Genomic DNA, 16925 nt, shown 5'->3' on the forward strand with positions numbered 1-16925 from the left:
TGATGCACCAATTCACTTCCTTGACCATCTCTCATTACCCAGCCACATGCCAAAAGATGTTGGAATTAGAAAAACTCAGGATATAGAATAGTTATTACCCCACAACTATCAGGCTCTTGAACCGGAGGGGATAACTTCACTCAACTTCCCTTGCCCCATCACTGAACTGTTCCCATAACCTATGGTCTCACTTTCAAGGATTTGCATCTGCAACTCATGTTCTTGATATTTATTGTTTATTTATTACTATTTTGTGTTTTTTTCTTTTGTTTTGTCTTTTGCACATTAGTTGTTCCTCCATTCTGTTCGGTGCGGTCTTTCATTGATTCTATTGTGTTTCTTTTATTTACTGTGGATGCCCGTAAGAAAATGAATCTCAGAGTTGTATATGGTAATATATGTACTTTGATAATAAATTTACTTTGAACTGCAAATAGCTTGTAATAGATCATTATTCTCTCAGTGGTCCTGAATAATCCTTCTTCTTAATTTTAGGATATGGCCATATCTTTCCTTTAACAATCGGAGGGAAAATTGCCTGCATGTTCTATGCCACATTTGGCATCCCCATTATGCTCTTGGTTGTCACAGATGTTGGAGACATGCTGGCAGCTTTGCTTTCCAAAATTTACAACAAGGTAAGAAGGCAGATACCCAAGAACATTTCTCCACCACCCTCAGAAACACCATCGCGGCGGTCTTCGTTCAAGCAGAGTCTCACCAAATCGAAAACTAAACCTGAAGCAAGATCAGTCACCTTTAAAAATGGTTCACAAGTCAAAATAACACCGATGAACCTTAAAAATGTACTGAACACTCAGTCTTCTGTGAAAAGAAAATCTGAAATGCTGAGAAATGCTGAAATATTTGAAAAATTAATTGTTCAAGAACATATGAATCAGAATCCTTTGCTGACTAGCAGAAGAGATCGAAGTAAGTCGTGCCCTGAGCTGGATGTAAATCCCATGGAACATGACCTTTTTTTTCCACGCTTGGGCCAGGAACTTGAAAAATTTGATGTACCAATTATTATCATCATAGGTGTTGTGTTTGCATATCTCCTTTTTGGTGCAGGTATTCTTAGAATATGGGAGAACTGGGACTACCTCAATTCTTTTTATTTCTATTTTATTACCATAACTACCATTGGCTTTGGAGACTTTTTCCCTGAGCACCCTAATTTTTTAATGATTGTGTCTCTGTTGATTATTACTGGTATGGCGATCATGTCTATGGCTTTTAAATTAACACAGAACAGGATAGCTTTTTGTTACAGACAGGTGACCATGTGGATTCATGGTGGCAAGCAGAATAAATTTTGAGTAACTTGAAGCAAAGAACAACTGGCTATTCTGTTTTGTTGTTGAGTTTCTTAATAATTTAATTTAAGGTTAAATGATAATCTAACCTGTGCATTTTAATGTCAAAATATGAACATAGTAGACTAATATATGAATATATTATATGAAGAAATGTATATGAAATTAAAATGTATTTATGATTTTGGAGTTATACAGATTTTTTCACTGTTTATGTACATTAGTAAAAGAGCTTCAAAACAAAATGAAATTTTCTTTACAAATAAATGGGAATTTCAGACGATTTTCACTTTTGTTTTACTAATTTGGGCAAAGAAATCTCTTGCCTATGACAATCATTTGGAGGCCTTCAATTGTATCCTACATGAATGGAAAGCTTTTGCGGGAGAGTTTTTTAAAGTGGAAAAGCTGTTTCACTGTGCCAGTTCCACTCTCTCCATGTCAGAAGTCCATCTCCAGTGGTACGAACAAGTGTCACAAGCTGAGATCTTCCTTGGTTGCAATGGATAACCATGATGTCCTCTGTGCCCTGGTATGCCCTTCACTCTCCACAAAGTGTTGCAGAACCGTCTTCCTGGCCTTTGGATTTCACTGTAGATCTCAACTTCCCAGTCTGCTGGAGGCATCTTTGCATGTTCGGACAGGTGTGTCCCTGCCTCTCCAGTGCATGAAGCCCTCCAGTTGCCCTCACCTGGTTTAAGCCCACCTGTTTATAGTTTTCCTATAAAATGATTTATTACTGAATCTATCCTGTGATAGCCACAGAAATATTCTCCCATAAATACATAAAACCATATTTTGGATATTAAGTACTGTGGATTCTGGTGAATTGGGCCATCAGTTGATCTGGGCAATTGTTCATTTGGGACAACTTTTAAAGAACAAAAACTATTCAAGAAAATAGCAAGGATTCCCTTTGTTTATTTGGGACACTATGCCCCTTAATTGGGACAGAAGACTGTTGAGGAACAGTTTGTAAACTAGAGTCAGTCATGGGCACTTGCATTGCTGTTACACACTACGCAATGCTTAGAGTGATCAATTTTTAATAGCATCATTTGCGTGTTCAAAAAGCAGTGACTTTTGTCTCTAATAGTGGCAATAGATAAGCAGTAAGACAACTTGGAAATGTTTCGCTCATAGCGATTTCAAACATTCAAGCTTGGAGATGCCAGAAAAGGCTGGAAGTGAAAATTAAACTATTTCCTAATTTCAACTAGTTAAAAACTACAACGGATTTGAAGGTATCATCAAATATCTTGACTCTTACATTGAAAATAAAGATTTGAAGGATGCAATCGCTGACAGCATTGTATGAAGGCAGTCCGTTATCTGCACTAGGTGTCCATCTGATGTTGTTCATTTACAGCACAGTTGAATTCCTCTGTCAATAAGTATTCGGAACTACTACACAGTTTCATAGTACTGCAGTAGTATTGGTAGTGTTCTAATTTGTTCTGTATTTCATTGAAATATATAAGTAGTTACTCAGATAAATGGTAGTTTGACTTTTTTATATCTTTTTAACTGTTTCCATGAAACTTTACCTAATTACCCAATTAACCTTAATCCACTTTACATTTATAAAGTAAAGACAAATAAGTGAGAGAGTGAGGCCCCTATCGGTCAGGGTCGACTATGGATGTTGTGTCTTACCTGCCTAGGTATACAAGCCTGGGCAGTACGATATGGAGAGTAAGCTCCCCCTCTCCACACATCTGATGAACCCAAAGGAGCAGCAGAGACCGATACCGTTTCGTACCAGCTGTGTCACAGGAGCTGCCTGTCAGTGTTGAACTCAATGTAGGGCTGCTTAGGGACACCAGCTCCAGACTTTTCCCCTCAGGGTTTACGGCTGAAGACCTATGAGTGGGTATGGCTGCAAGGCTGCAGAGGTTTGAGATCAGACTTTTCCTTCTCCTAGATGAGCTGCCAACCACTACTGACGTGCCTCATCTGCCTGAAATGATTGGCTTTAAGATGCCAGTAACCCGCCTTTGTCCCTTCTCCTGTCTGTAAGACCATAAGACATACGAGTGGAATTAGTCCATTAACCCATCAAGTCTGCTCCACCATTCAATCATGGGTGATCTGTTTTTCCCCTCCTCAGACCCACTTCCTGGCCTTCTCCCCGTAACCTTTGATGCCATGTCCAATCAAGAACCTATCAAGCTCTGCCTTAAATACACCCAAAGGCCTGGCCTCCACAGCTGCCTGTGATAATAAATTCCACAAATTCACCACCATCTGGCTAAAGAAATTTCACCACATCTCTGTTTTAAATGGACGCCCCTCTATCCTGAGTCTGTGCCCTCTTGTCCTTTACTCCCCCACCATAGTAAACATCCTGTCCACATCTATTCTGTCTAGGCCTTTCAACATTCAAAAGGTTTCAATGAGATCACCCTCATCCTTCTAAATTCAGGTGAGTACAGGCCCAGAGCTATCAAATGTTACTCGTATGATAACTCTTTCATTCCCAGAATCATCCTTGTGAACCTCCTCTGAACCCTCTCCAATGCCAGCATACCTTATTTTAGATAAAGAGTCCAAAACTGTTCACAATCCTCATGGTGAGGCCTTATCAGTGCCTTATAAAGCCTCAGTGTCACAGCCCTGCTCTTGTATTCTAGAGCTCTTGAAATGAATTCTAACATTGCATTTGCCTTCCTCACCCTCACCACCGACTCTATCTGACTCCCAAGTCACTTTGCATCTCAGAGTTTGGATTTTCTCCCCATTTATAAAAGCATCTGCACATTTATTTCTATGACCAAAGTGCATGACCAGGTATATTCCAACATTGTATTTCATTTGCCACTCTCTTGCCCACTCTTCTAATCTGTCCAAGTCCTTCTGCATCCTACCTGTTTACTCAACACTACCTGCCCTCCACCAATCTTTGTATCATCTGCAAACTTGGCAACAAAGCCTTCTATTCCATCATCTAAATCATTGATATACAGCATAAAAAGAAGTGGTCCCAACACCGACCCCTGCGGAACACCACTAGTCACTGGCAGCCAACCAGAAAAAGATCCTTCTATTCCCACTCGCTGCCTCTTACCAATCAGCCAATGCTCTAACCATGCCTGTAACTTTCCTGTAATACCATGGGCTCTCAACTTGGTAAGCAGCCTCATGTGTGGCACTTCATCAAAGGCCTTCTGAAAGATCCACTCCATCCCCTTTGTTTATCCTACTTGTAATCTCCTCAAAGAATTCCAACAGGTTTGTCAGCAAGATTTTCCCTTAAGGGAACTATACTGACTTTGTCCTATCTTGTCCTGTGTCACCAAGTATTCCATCACTTCATCCTTAACAATTGACTCTAACATCTTCCCAACCACTGAAGTCAGGCTAACTGGTCTATAACTTCCTTTCTGCCGCCTTCCTCCTTTCTTAAAGAGTGGAGTGACATTTGTAATTTTCCAGTCCTCTGGCACTAGGCCAGCCAGAGGCCAATAATTTTTGAAAGATCATTACTAATGCTTCCACAATCTCTACCTCTACCTCTTTCAGAACCCTTGGGCGCAGTTCATCTGGTCTAAGTAAATTGTGCATCTTTAGGTCTTTCAGCTTTTTGAGCACCCGCTTCCTTGGCATAGTAACTGCACTCACTTCTCTTCCCCCATATCCTTCAACATCTGGCACACTGCTAGTGTCTTCCACAGTGAAGACTGATGCTAAACACTTATTTATTTCATCTGCCATCTCCTTGGCCCCGTTATTATTTCTCTGGCCTCATTTTTTAATGATCCTATATCCACTCCCATCTCTCTCTTATTTTTTTATATACTTGAAAAAGCTTTTACTATCAACTTTGATATTGTTTGCTGATTTGCTTTCATATTTCATCTTTTCCCTCTGTAGGACTTTAAAGGTTTCACAATCGTCTGTCTTACCATTAGTTTTTGCTTTGTTGTATGCCCTCTCTTTTGCTTTTACATTAGATTTGACTTCCCTTGTCAGCTAAGGTTGTAATATTTTGCAATTTGAGTATTTCTTTGTTTTTGGAATACATCTATCCTGCACCTTCCTCATTTTTCCTGGAAACTCAAGCCATTGCTGCACTGCTGTCATCCCTGCCAGCATCTCCTTCCAGTTTACTTTGCCCCACTCCTCTCTCATACCGCTGTAACTTTCTTTACTCCACTGAAATACTGCTACGTCAGATTTTACTTTCTCCATATGAAATTTTAAATTGAACTCCATCTATTGTGATCACAATGGTTCTTTTAGCTCCCTAATCACCTTCGGTTCATTACATAACACCAAATCCAGTATAGCTGATCCCCTAGTAGGCTGAACGACAAGCTGCTCTAAAAAGCTATCTCTTAGGCATTCAACAAACTCACTCTCTTGAGATCCATTACCAACATGATTTTCCCAATTGACCTGCATATTAAAATCTCCCATGACTACCATAACATTGCCCTTTTGATACACCTTTTCTATTCCCATTGTAATCAGTGCTCCACATCCCAGCTACTGTTGGGAGGCCTGTATATGACTGCCATCAGGGTCCTTTTACCCTTGCAGTTTCTTAACTCAACCCACAAGGATTCAAAATCTTCCGATCTTATGTCACATCTTTCTTCTGATTTGATGCCATTCCTTACCAGCAGAGCCACACCACCCCCTCTGCCTGCCGTCCTATCCTTCAGATACAATATGTAACCTTGGACATTCAGCTCCCAACTACAACCATCCTTCAGCCATGATTCAGTGATGGCAACAACATCACACCTGGCAACCTGTAAAACTGCAACGAGATCATCCACCTTATTTCTTTTTCTCTGTACATTGGGATATAACACTTTGTGTACTGTATTTGCTACCCTTTTTGAATCTGCATCCCTAATGCACTGATACTCACCCTGCTGGCTGCAATTATGCCCTTTCATCTACCTGCCCTTCCTGACAGTCTGACTGCATGCTATCTTTTCCTTTTTACCATCCGTCCTATCCTGAGTCCCTTCGTTCCAGTTCCCATCCAAGAAGAAATGGTTCCACTGGGCTTAGTAGCTAAACCACACATGAAGCCCAGGAGCTGGACTTGGTTGTCAGACAGTATTTGGGATGCATGCCATTGGGAGCATTTAATAGGTAGTGGGAGCCTGTCCCCACTGCCACGGCCCCCCACCCCCCGGCTGTAACAACCTTAAGGAACCAAAAGACAAATAATTTCTCATAATTAGAGCAATACATACATAATTTCAAGAACTGATATTCAAGTAACTTTCATCACACGGTAAATGGTCACTACTATATATAAAGCCATTCTTAAGTAATTAACCTCTAACATACTGTATTTGCTTTTATTGTCAGCACTGATGCAGCAGTGCTCTCTGCTAACCCGAAAGAAAACATTTCTATGATATAAATTTCTCTTTCCAAGTTAGATTTAGACATGTTAGCTGGAATCCAGCAATAAACAACAGCAACAAGAACCCTGATCAGGCAGTCACACTGGAACAAGTTCTCAGCAAACCAGGAAGTAAAATTTACCATCTTTTATTAACTCTCTAATATCTGTTTAACTCTGCAAGTATACAATTAGGAAGTTGTTGTGATACTTCCTTCTAAAGTGGGTCTTGATTGCTTCACTCTTTCTTTTATTTTGACCAAAGATTTGCCATGGATGCGCTTGGGCAGCGATTTCCAGCATTTTTTAATGTCATGGACCAATACCAATAAGCAAGGGACACACATCAAAGTTGCTGGTGAACGCAGCAGGCCAGGCAGCATCTGTAGGAAGAGGTGCAGTCGACGTTTCAGGCCGAGACCCTTCGTCAGGACTAACTGAAGGAAGAGTTATTAAGAGATTTGAAAGTGGGAGGGGGAGGGGGAGATCCAAAATGATAGGAGAAGACAGGAGGGGGAGGGATGGAGCCGAGAGCTGGACAGGTGATTGGCAAAAGGGATATGAGAGGATCATGGGACAGGAGGTCTGGGGAGAAAGACAAGGTGGGGGGGGGGAACCCAGAGGATGGGCAAGGGATATAGTCAGAGGGACAGAGGGAGAAAAAGGAGAGAGAGAAAGAATGTGTGTATATAAATAAATAACAGATGGGGTACGAGGGGGAGGTGGGGCATTAGCGGAAGTTTGAGAAGTTGATGTTCATGCCATCAGGTTGGAGGCTACCCAGACGGAATATAAGGTGTTGTTCCTCCAACCTGAGTGTGGCTTCATCTTTACAGTAGAGGAGGCCGTGGATAGACGTGTCAGAATGGGAATGGGATGTGGAACTAAAATGTGAGGGGTCTGTTTGGGAACTCCTGGGCTAGGAGGTGATCCTTGATAGAGTTGGTTGGTGAAAAGCCGGGCTTGGTTATGAAGGATCTAAAGTTCCAGGACCCAAAATTTAACGGGGAGTGACAAGATGGAAAACTCTCTGTCCTCCTGCAGTTTGTTGTTTTGCTAACACTGAAAGTTTATTGGGCTGATTCTTCAACACCTTCTCCCTCATTTGCACATTTTAAGCAGCAAGGCTGTTACAGATGGGCAAGATTAAGGCCCCATCTGAAAATTGTAAGGGGTTAACTTAGAGCATCTGTGGTCAAGCCATCTTGCCAGCTGTCAGTGGTTGGGCACCCATTTCTGAGCTTGGGCAAGGGAAGCTATAAGTCATCCATGGGCTCATTGCTAAGGGACTGAGATATGGAACAACCCAAATGCACATAAAGGAAGAAATAAATGGGCCACATCATGTTTCACTGTGGATGATACACCTTGTGAAGTTCCTACACGACCATCGACTTTCTGCTGTTCAGTAGCTCCCTGGCCTTCCAATAATAAAGAATGCACAAGAGATGATCTCCAGGAGTAGTTCTGAGCTGAGGGGCTTGATCCACCGAATACTGGTACCTCAGCTTCACACCAATAATACTTCCAGTGGGCTGCTGAAGCCAACTAGAAAGATAAGTGAAGGTGAGAAGGTTTGTTATTTTCCTTCCTCATTACTACTATAAAGATATTAAATTATTTTACTGGACTTGAATCAGTTTGCGAATACATTTACTTCTGTTGGTATTTTTAATTGATTAACATTGAAGATATTTAGAAACAGCCATAAAGACCTTTGATAGCAGTGAACTATCAGAAGGCCAGCTGGAAATTCGGAGGCAAGACCTTCGTTCCTGTTGCCTGACTGCCTGCTCCTGTGTATGCACCTCTCCATTTCACAGGATGGTCGCAATTGCACAAGTTTGATTAGGCCTCACATTCTCCTTGCATCCTATTTTCATATGACACAGGAGGAGGCCATTTGGCCCAACAAATCCATGCTGGCCGTCAGAGAATTCCTAATAGTGCCATTCCCCCACTTATGTGCCTATAGCCTGTTCACTTTCAGATGTCCTGCAGTGAAGGTGGATTAGTACAGATGAAAGGATCACATCAGACACAAAGTATGGCTGGTCCCAATACAATCCAGTCCAATGCATTGGGTTGGGCAGGAGGAGAGATCTGTGCTTGTTCAACAGTGCGGAGTGTGCAATATAATTCTAACGGAATGGTGTATTGTCTATAAAGAGATGCTAAGCACAAGAGTGTTTATACACAGAAAGTGATAAAGTTGTGGTGGTTGGGGGTGTGAGGGGGTGGGCGTATTGATCAGCCTAACTGCTTGGAGAAAGTAACTGTTTTTGAGCTTGGTGATCCTGATGGATGATTTGTAGCCTCCTTCCTGATGGGAGTGGGACAAACAGTCCTGGAGCAGGGTGGGTGAGATCCTTCATGAGGACAAATTGCCAGACAAATTAAATTTTTAATTCATTCAAAGTTGCAGAAAATATCCAATAGTCCATCCCTGCTTCTTGAACATGAACCATTTTCAGCTCTTTTACTGTAATTTGGTTAATTTCCATTGAGTGGTGGCCCGAGTTGTCTATAAATGGAGCAACACACACAGAAAGCTGGAGGAACTCAGCAGGCCTGGCAGCATCTATAGAAAAAAGTACAGTCGACATTTCGACCTGAAACCGTACCAAAGTCCTGCTGAAGGGTTTCGGTCCAAAATGTCGACTGTATTTTTTTCCATAGATGCTGCCAGGCCTGCTGAGTTCCTCCAGCATTTTGTGTGCGATGTTTAGAGAGATGATTGTGGATATTGGACCACTGGAAAATGACACTGGAGAGGTATAAATGGTGGAAAAAGAAATGGCGAATGAACTTAATAAGTATTTTAGAGAACATACAACAATACAGCACAGGAACAGTAGCAAACAGTATCAAGGTGGATAGTAAAATCTACCTTCAAGCATATGAAAAAAACTGGAAAATTGCAAATGTCAATCCACTTTTTAAGAAAGGAGGAAGGCAGCAGAAAGGAGATTATAGACCAGTTAGCCTGACCTCATTGGTTGGGAAGATGTTAGAGTTAATTGTTAAGGATGAGATGATGGAGTACTTGGTGACACAGGACAAGATAGTACAAAGTCAGCATGGTTTCCTTCAGGGAAAATCCTACCTGACAAACTTGTTAGAATTCTGTGAGGAGATTACAAATATGATAGATAAAGGGGATGCAGTGGATGTTGTATATTTGGACTTTCAGAAGGCCTTTGACAAAATGCCACACATGAGGCTGCTTATCAAGTTAAGAGTCCATGGTATTACAGAAATGTTATTGGCATGGTTAAAGCATTGGCTGATTTGTAGGAGGCAGTGAGTGGAAATAAAAGGATCCTTTTCTGGTTGGCTGCCAGTGACTAGTGGTGTCCCTCAGGGGTTGATGTTGAAGCCTCTTCTTTTTATGCTGTATATCAATAATTTTGATAATGGAATAGATGGCTTTGTTGCCAAGTTTGCAGATGATACAAAGACTGGTGGAGGGGCAGGTAGTGTTGAGGAAACAGGTAGGCTGCAGAAGGACATAGACAGATTAGGAGAATAGGCAAGAAAGTGGCAAATGAAATATAATGTTGGAAAATGCACGGTCATGCACCTTGGTAATAGAAATAAATGTGCAGACTATTTTCTAAACAGGGAGAACATCCAAAAATCTGAGATGCAAAGTGACTTGGGAGTCCTTGTGCAGAACACCCTAAAGGTTAAATGCAGCATCTCCAAGTTTGCGGATGACACGAAGCTGGGTGGCAGTGTTAGCAGTGAGGAGGATGCTAAGAGGATGCAGGGTGACTTGGATAGGTTGGGTGAGTGGGCAAACTCATGGCAGATGCAATTTAATGTGGATAAATGTGAGGTTATCCACTTTGGTGGCAAAAATAGGAAAACAGATTATTATCTGAATGGTGGCCGATTAGGAAAAGGGGAGGTGCAACGAGACCTGGGTGTCATTATACACCAGTCATTGAAAGTGGGCATGCAGGTACAGCAGGCGGTGAAAAAGGCGAACGGTATGCTGGCATTTATAGCGAGAGGATTCGAGTACAGGAGCAGGGAGGTACTACTGCAGTTGTACAAGGCCTTGGTGAGACCACACCTGGAGTATTGTGTGCAGTTTTGGTCCCCTAATCTGAGGAAAGACATCTTTGCCATAGAGGGAGTACAAAGAAGGTTCACCAGATTGATTCCTGGGATGGCAGGTCTTTCATATGAAGAAAGACTGGATGAACTGGGCTTGTACTCGTTGGAATTTAGAAGATTGAGGGGGGATCTGATTGAAACGTATAAGATCCTAAAGGGATTGGACAGGCTAGATGCGGGAAGATTGTTCCCGATGTCGGGGAGGTCCAGAATGAGGGGTCACAGTTTGAGGATAGAGGGGAAGCCTTTTAGGACCGAGATTAGGAAAAACTTCTTCACACAGAGAGTGGTGAATCTGTGGAATTCTCTGCCACAGCAAACTGTTGAGGCCAGTTCATTAGCTATGTTTAAAAGGAAGTTAGATATGGCCCTTGTGGCTACAGGGGTCAGGGGGTATGGAGGGAAGGCTGGGTTCTGAGTTGGATGATCAGCCATGATCATAATAAATGGCGGTGCAGGCTCGAAGGGCCGAATGGCCTACTCCTGCACCTATTTTCTATGTTTCTATGTTTCTATGTTAACTTGCAGGTTGAGTTAGTGGTGAGGAAGGCAAATGCAATGTTAGCATTCATTTCAAGAGCTCTAGAATATAAGAGCAGGAATTTGATACTGAAGCTTTATAAGGCACTCGTGATGCCTCACCTTCAGCATTGTGAACAGTTTGGGGCACCCATTCTAGGGAAAGATGTGCTGGCATTGGAAAGGATTCAGAGGAGGTTCACAAGGATGATTCCAGGAATGAAAGGGCTATCATAGGAGGAATATTTGATGGTTCTGGGACTGTACTCTCCAGAATTTTGATGGATGAGGTGGGGGATCTCATTGAAACCTTTTGAATGTTGAAAGGTCCAGACAGAGCAGATGTGGAAAGGATGTTTCCATGGTGGGGGAGTCTAGGACAAGAGGGCACACCTTCAGCCTAGTGGGCATCCATTTAAAACAGATGTAGAGACATTTCTTTTGCCAGAGGGTGGTGAATATGTAGAATTTATTATCACAGGCAACTGTGGTGGCCAGGTCATTTGGTGTATTTAAGGTGGCAATTTCTTGGTTGGACATGGCATCAAAGGTTATGGGGAGTGGGGCTGTGGAGTGAAATAAAGGATAAGTCATGATTGAATGAAAGAGCAAGCTCAATGGGCCAAATGGCCTACTTCTGCTCCTATGTCTTATGGTCTTATAGTATTCAGTAATTGTTGGATTTCTGTTGATTAAAGCAAGGCAGTGATTGTCTTTGCAGAAGCCAGGTCGGAGGGAAATGGAAATTCATTATCGATATTAGAGAGACAATGAGATCATGCTCGGTACAATGTAAGGAATCAAACCATGCCTAATAATTAACATTTAATTTGTGTGTAAATCTGTAGATGGATTTAAGGTCAGAACCTCATAAGCTACTTGTAAATTATACAAATGATAAATTTATAAATGGGTCACCTGAAGTTAATCTTAAGCAAAGTCAGAATCAGAATTAGAACCAGGTTTAATAGCACCTGAATATGTGATGATGCAGTAGCATACATAATAAAAACAAGTTACACTAAGTATGTATAAAAATTAAATGAAATAAGTAGTGCAAAAAGAGAGGGAAAAATACTGATGTTCTTTTGGCATACCTATCAATAACTTTTGCTGACAGAAATGTAGTGCCAAACTATTCCAAAGTAAAATCAAAACAAAACAATTGCCTCCTGTCTGCGACTGTGCAGATTGTTATACTTCTGTGACGCACCCTCAGCTCCAATGCGAGTTGAAACCTTTATTCAATCCTTTATTTGCAATTAGCAAACAAACAGTTAAGCATTTTGAGTGTTATCTCAACCTCCGCCAGACCCATGATACGAACTGACATGAAATAATCAAGAATACGTAACTTATTCCCCTTAATTTTGCCACACCCCCCACTTATGTGTCCAGTTACCATAATAAACCCCACCACACAGAAGACAAAGCAGATGAGAGAACAGATACATGGCTCTTACAGGGAAAATAAATCAGCCGTGTTGAAATGTTGGAGCATACATGGCCTAATTTTGCTGCTATGTCTTATGGTCGAAATGATTACCTATGGTTGTGGCGTCTTCAACCACCGTTCTAGCGATTTTCCGTTCATTGGTCTGCATCATTTGGCTTACCTCATGGTGGAATTCCATTTCCTGGTTGGATCCTTTGTTTTTCCAGGCAATGAGCCCACTGCTGCCAGTGCTTCCATCCCAGCAGTTAGTAAGCCTCCATATGCTTCATGAAATGAGTGCAATGAGAGAGTTCAACCATTACATTGTGATCAGCCTCGCCCATGAGCTTTAATTACATCTTTGAGCACTTCATTATTTTTATCTATAAGATATGTTCAAAGTAAATGTATTGTCAAAGTACATTAATATCATTATATACTATTCTGAGATTCATTTTCTTGCAGGCATTCATAGTAAATATGAAGAAACACGAGAATTAATGAAAGAACGCACATGACAGAGACGGGCAAACAATTAATGTGCAAAAGGCAACAGACTGTTCAAATACTAAAAGAAGAGAAAAAGAGTTGAAGACTTCTTCCCAGAAACAAGAGGGTTCCTTGTAGATATACAGGACCAGGTGGTCCTGTATAATATAAGGCCAGCAAATTCAATATGATAAATGTAGAAAATGCCAAGAAAAACCAGAAACATAGACACATAGAAAACCTACAGCACAATACAGGCCCTTCGGCCAACAAAGCTGTGCCGAACATGTCCCTACCTTAAAACTGCCTCGGCCTACCCATAGTCCTCTATTTTTCTAAGCTTCATGTATCCATCCAGGAATCTCTTAAAAGACCCTATCGTATCCGCTTCCACCGCCACTGCCGGCAGCCCGTTCCATGCACTCACTACTCTCTGCGTAAAAAACTTACCCGACATCTCTTCAGTACGCACTTCCAAGCACCTTAAAACTATGCCCTTTCCTGCTAGCCATTTCAGCCCTGGGAAAAAGCCTTTGACTATCCACACCATCAATTCCTCTCATCATCTTATACATCTCTATCACGTCACTTCTCATCCAAGGAGAAAAGGCCGAGTTCACTCAACCTATTCTCATAAGGCATGCTCCCCAATCCAGGCAACATTCTTGTTAATTTCCTCTGCACCCTTTCTATGGTTTCCATGTCCTCCCTCTAATGAGGCGACCAGAATTGAGCACAGTACTCCAAGTGGGGTCTAACAAGAGTTCTATATAGCTGCAACATTACCCCTCGGCTCTTAAATTCAATCCCGTGATTGATGAAGGCCAATGCACTGTATGCCTTCTTAACCACAGAGTCAACCTGCGTAGCAGCTTTGAGTGTTCTATGGACTTGGACCCCAAGATCCCTCTGATCCTCCACACTGTCAAGAGTCTTACCATTAATACTATATTCTGCCATCATATTTGACCTACCAAAATGAACCACCTCACACTTATCTGGGTTGAACTCCATCTGCCACTTCTCAGCCCAGTTTTGCATCCTATCAATGTCCCGTTGTAACCTCTGACAGCCCTCCACACTATCCACAACACCCCCAACCCTTGTGTCATCAGCAAATTTACTAACCCATCCCTCCACTTCCTCAGCCAGGTCACTTATAAAAACCACAAAGAGTAGTGGTCCCAGAACAGATCCCTGAGGCGCACCACTGCTCACCGACCTCCATGCGGAATATGACCCGTTTACAACCACTCTTTGTCTTCTGTGGGCAAGCCAGTTCTGGATCCACAAAGCAATGTCTCCTTGGATCTCATGCCTCCTTACTTTCTCAATAAGCCTTGCATGGGGTACCTTATCAAATGCCTTGCTGTAATCCATATATGCTACATCTACTGTTCTACCTTCATCAATATATTTAGTCACATCCTCAAAAAATTCAATCAGGCTTATAAGGCATGACCTGCCTTTCACAAAGCTATGCTGATTATACCTAATCATATTATGCCTCTCCAAATGTTCATAAATCCTGCCTCTCAGAATCTTCTCCATCAACTTACCAACCATTGAAGTAAGACTCACTGGTCTATAATTTCCTGGGATAACTCTACTCCCTTTCTTGAATAAAGGAACAACATCCACAACCCTCCAATCCTCCGGAACCTCTCCCGTCCCCATTGATGATGCAAAGATCATCATCAGAGGCTCAGCAAAATCTCCTCCCTTGCGTCCCACAGTAGCCTGGGGTACATCTTGCTCGGTCCCCAGATCTAACAATCCAACACATTACAGGATTCTGTAGCAGTTTAACACAATCTGATTACTGACACAGGTACAATAAAATGGCAAACATCATTCATCAAAATCTTGCTTTAAATTACAGTCTCATCAAAGAAATCGCACCTTACTATGATAACAAGACTGATTCATACCACAAATTATATTATAACCAATCAGTTATTACAGATAGGAAAATCCATAATAACTGTCTGGATATAATAATTCAGGGTAAAAAAGCAACAATGTATTTATTAGACATAGCCATTCTAAACACATACAACTTACAGAAATCAATAAATGAAAAACACGCAAAATATGCTGAATTAAAAGAGGAAATTGAAAGACTATGGAACATGAACAAGTTATACTTTATCCTGGTAGTAATATCTACAACTGGTATCATCCCAAAGGTAGTAGACAGTGGCATTACACAATTAAGACTACACAGTAAAGCCACAATAAACCCACCCAAATAGTCTGAAAGTTTCCAGCAATTGAGAAATGCGTGCGCCTGGCTATGCCCGTACCTCAGGTATTACCAACTTGAGATGAGAAAAAAATAGCAATAAATAAGCAATAAATATTGAGAACATGAGTCGTAAACTCCTTAAATTTGAGTCTATAGGTTGTGAAATGTGATGAGTGTCATAAGTTTGCAAAACAAATTGTAATGAGCTCTTTGGACCTGTGTGGGGTCCCAAAGAGCATTGGGCTCCAAGGTTTGTTAGAGCACCTGAATTGGTTACTTGTTTAATGAGAGTCATTAATCATTTAGAGTTCCATGTGTTTTCCTCAAGTGGCACACTCTTTGTGTGCTCTCCAGGTGCTTTCTGTTTAAGCTTGTTAAATTTATTTTTGGTAGGCTTGCAGATTCCATGTTCAAAAGAAATTGGAATCAGCAGAAGAACATCTAATAAGTTAGGGGTGTTTACAGTGGAGATGCTGGCAGTGTTGGTTGCGTTGCAATGGGTGCAGAAAGCCAGACAAGCCAAAGTATTGATATGTTCAGATTCATCCTCAGTTCTAGCAAGTTTAAGGTCTTTTCACACAAACAGTCTGCAAGATGTACTTTATGAAGTCCTTCAGTTAGTTACAAGAATTGCAAATCAGGGAGGTCAGGTAAAATTTCTATGGGTTCCAGCACATGTAGGGGTGAAGGGGAATGAGAGGGTGGATGAGTTGGCAAAGAGGGCGTTAAAGAAAGAAAATGTGGAAATGCACATTAGTATCAGTAAAGCAGAGGTTAAGTATGTTATCTGGGAAAAAGTCAACTGAATGTGGCAAGAAAGATGGGACAGGGAGGGGAAAGGGAGGCATTTATATCAAATACAAAAGAGTGTTGCAGTTACTAGGGTAGGTAATGGAAACAGAAGAGAGGAAATTGTGTGGACTAGGTTAAGGCTGGGGCATTGTGCATTAAACAAAACATTAAAAATGACAGGGAAACACCAGACAGGATTGTGTGAGGAATGTCAGGAAGAGGAGTCAGTAGAACATGTAGTTTTGTGTTGCAGGAAGTATGGGATACAGAGAGAGATGATGAGAAATAAATTAAGGGAGTTGGGGATGCAGGAGTTCACATTAAAAGGGTTGTTGGGCATGGGTGAGAGAGCTCAAGTCCGGGTATTTTTAGCATTTTTAAGGGGTACAGGGGTTTTTTATAGAATATGACGAATAAACAGGAATAGGATACTAGGATGGTCAAAGATGGGAGGGTGAAGTGTAGGTTTGTATATATATATATGTGTGTGTGTGTGTGTGTGTGTGTGTGTGTGTGTGCGATTGGGTGAAGGGATTTAGAATGTATGTATAGTGCACATTCTGGAGCAGAGGGTGGTGGTAATGCACCATTAAGCTGGATGCCAACCGCCGTAAAACAAGATACAGACAG

At 41.5% G+C, this 16925-nt stretch overlaps 1 protein-coding gene across 1 annotated transcript in view; it reads left to right on the plus strand.

The window, feature by feature from the left end:
- Positions 1-16925, plus strand: part of kcnk18 (potassium channel, subfamily K, member 18) — a 58630-nt gene that overhangs the window by 29815 nt on the left and 11890 nt on the right. Inside the window, exon 3 of the mRNA XM_063071120.1 lies at positions 496-1280. Coding sequence (XP_062927190.1) covers positions 496-1280 — 785 coding nt within the window. The remainder of the gene's footprint in view (positions 1-495; positions 1281-16925) is intronic.

The sequence above is a fragment of the Mobula hypostoma genome, chromosome 19, assembly GCF_963921235.1.
Source record: "Mobula hypostoma chromosome 19, sMobHyp1.1, whole genome shotgun sequence".
Taxonomy (NCBI): Eukaryota; Metazoa; Chordata; class Chondrichthyes; order Myliobatiformes; family Myliobatidae; genus Mobula; species Mobula hypostoma.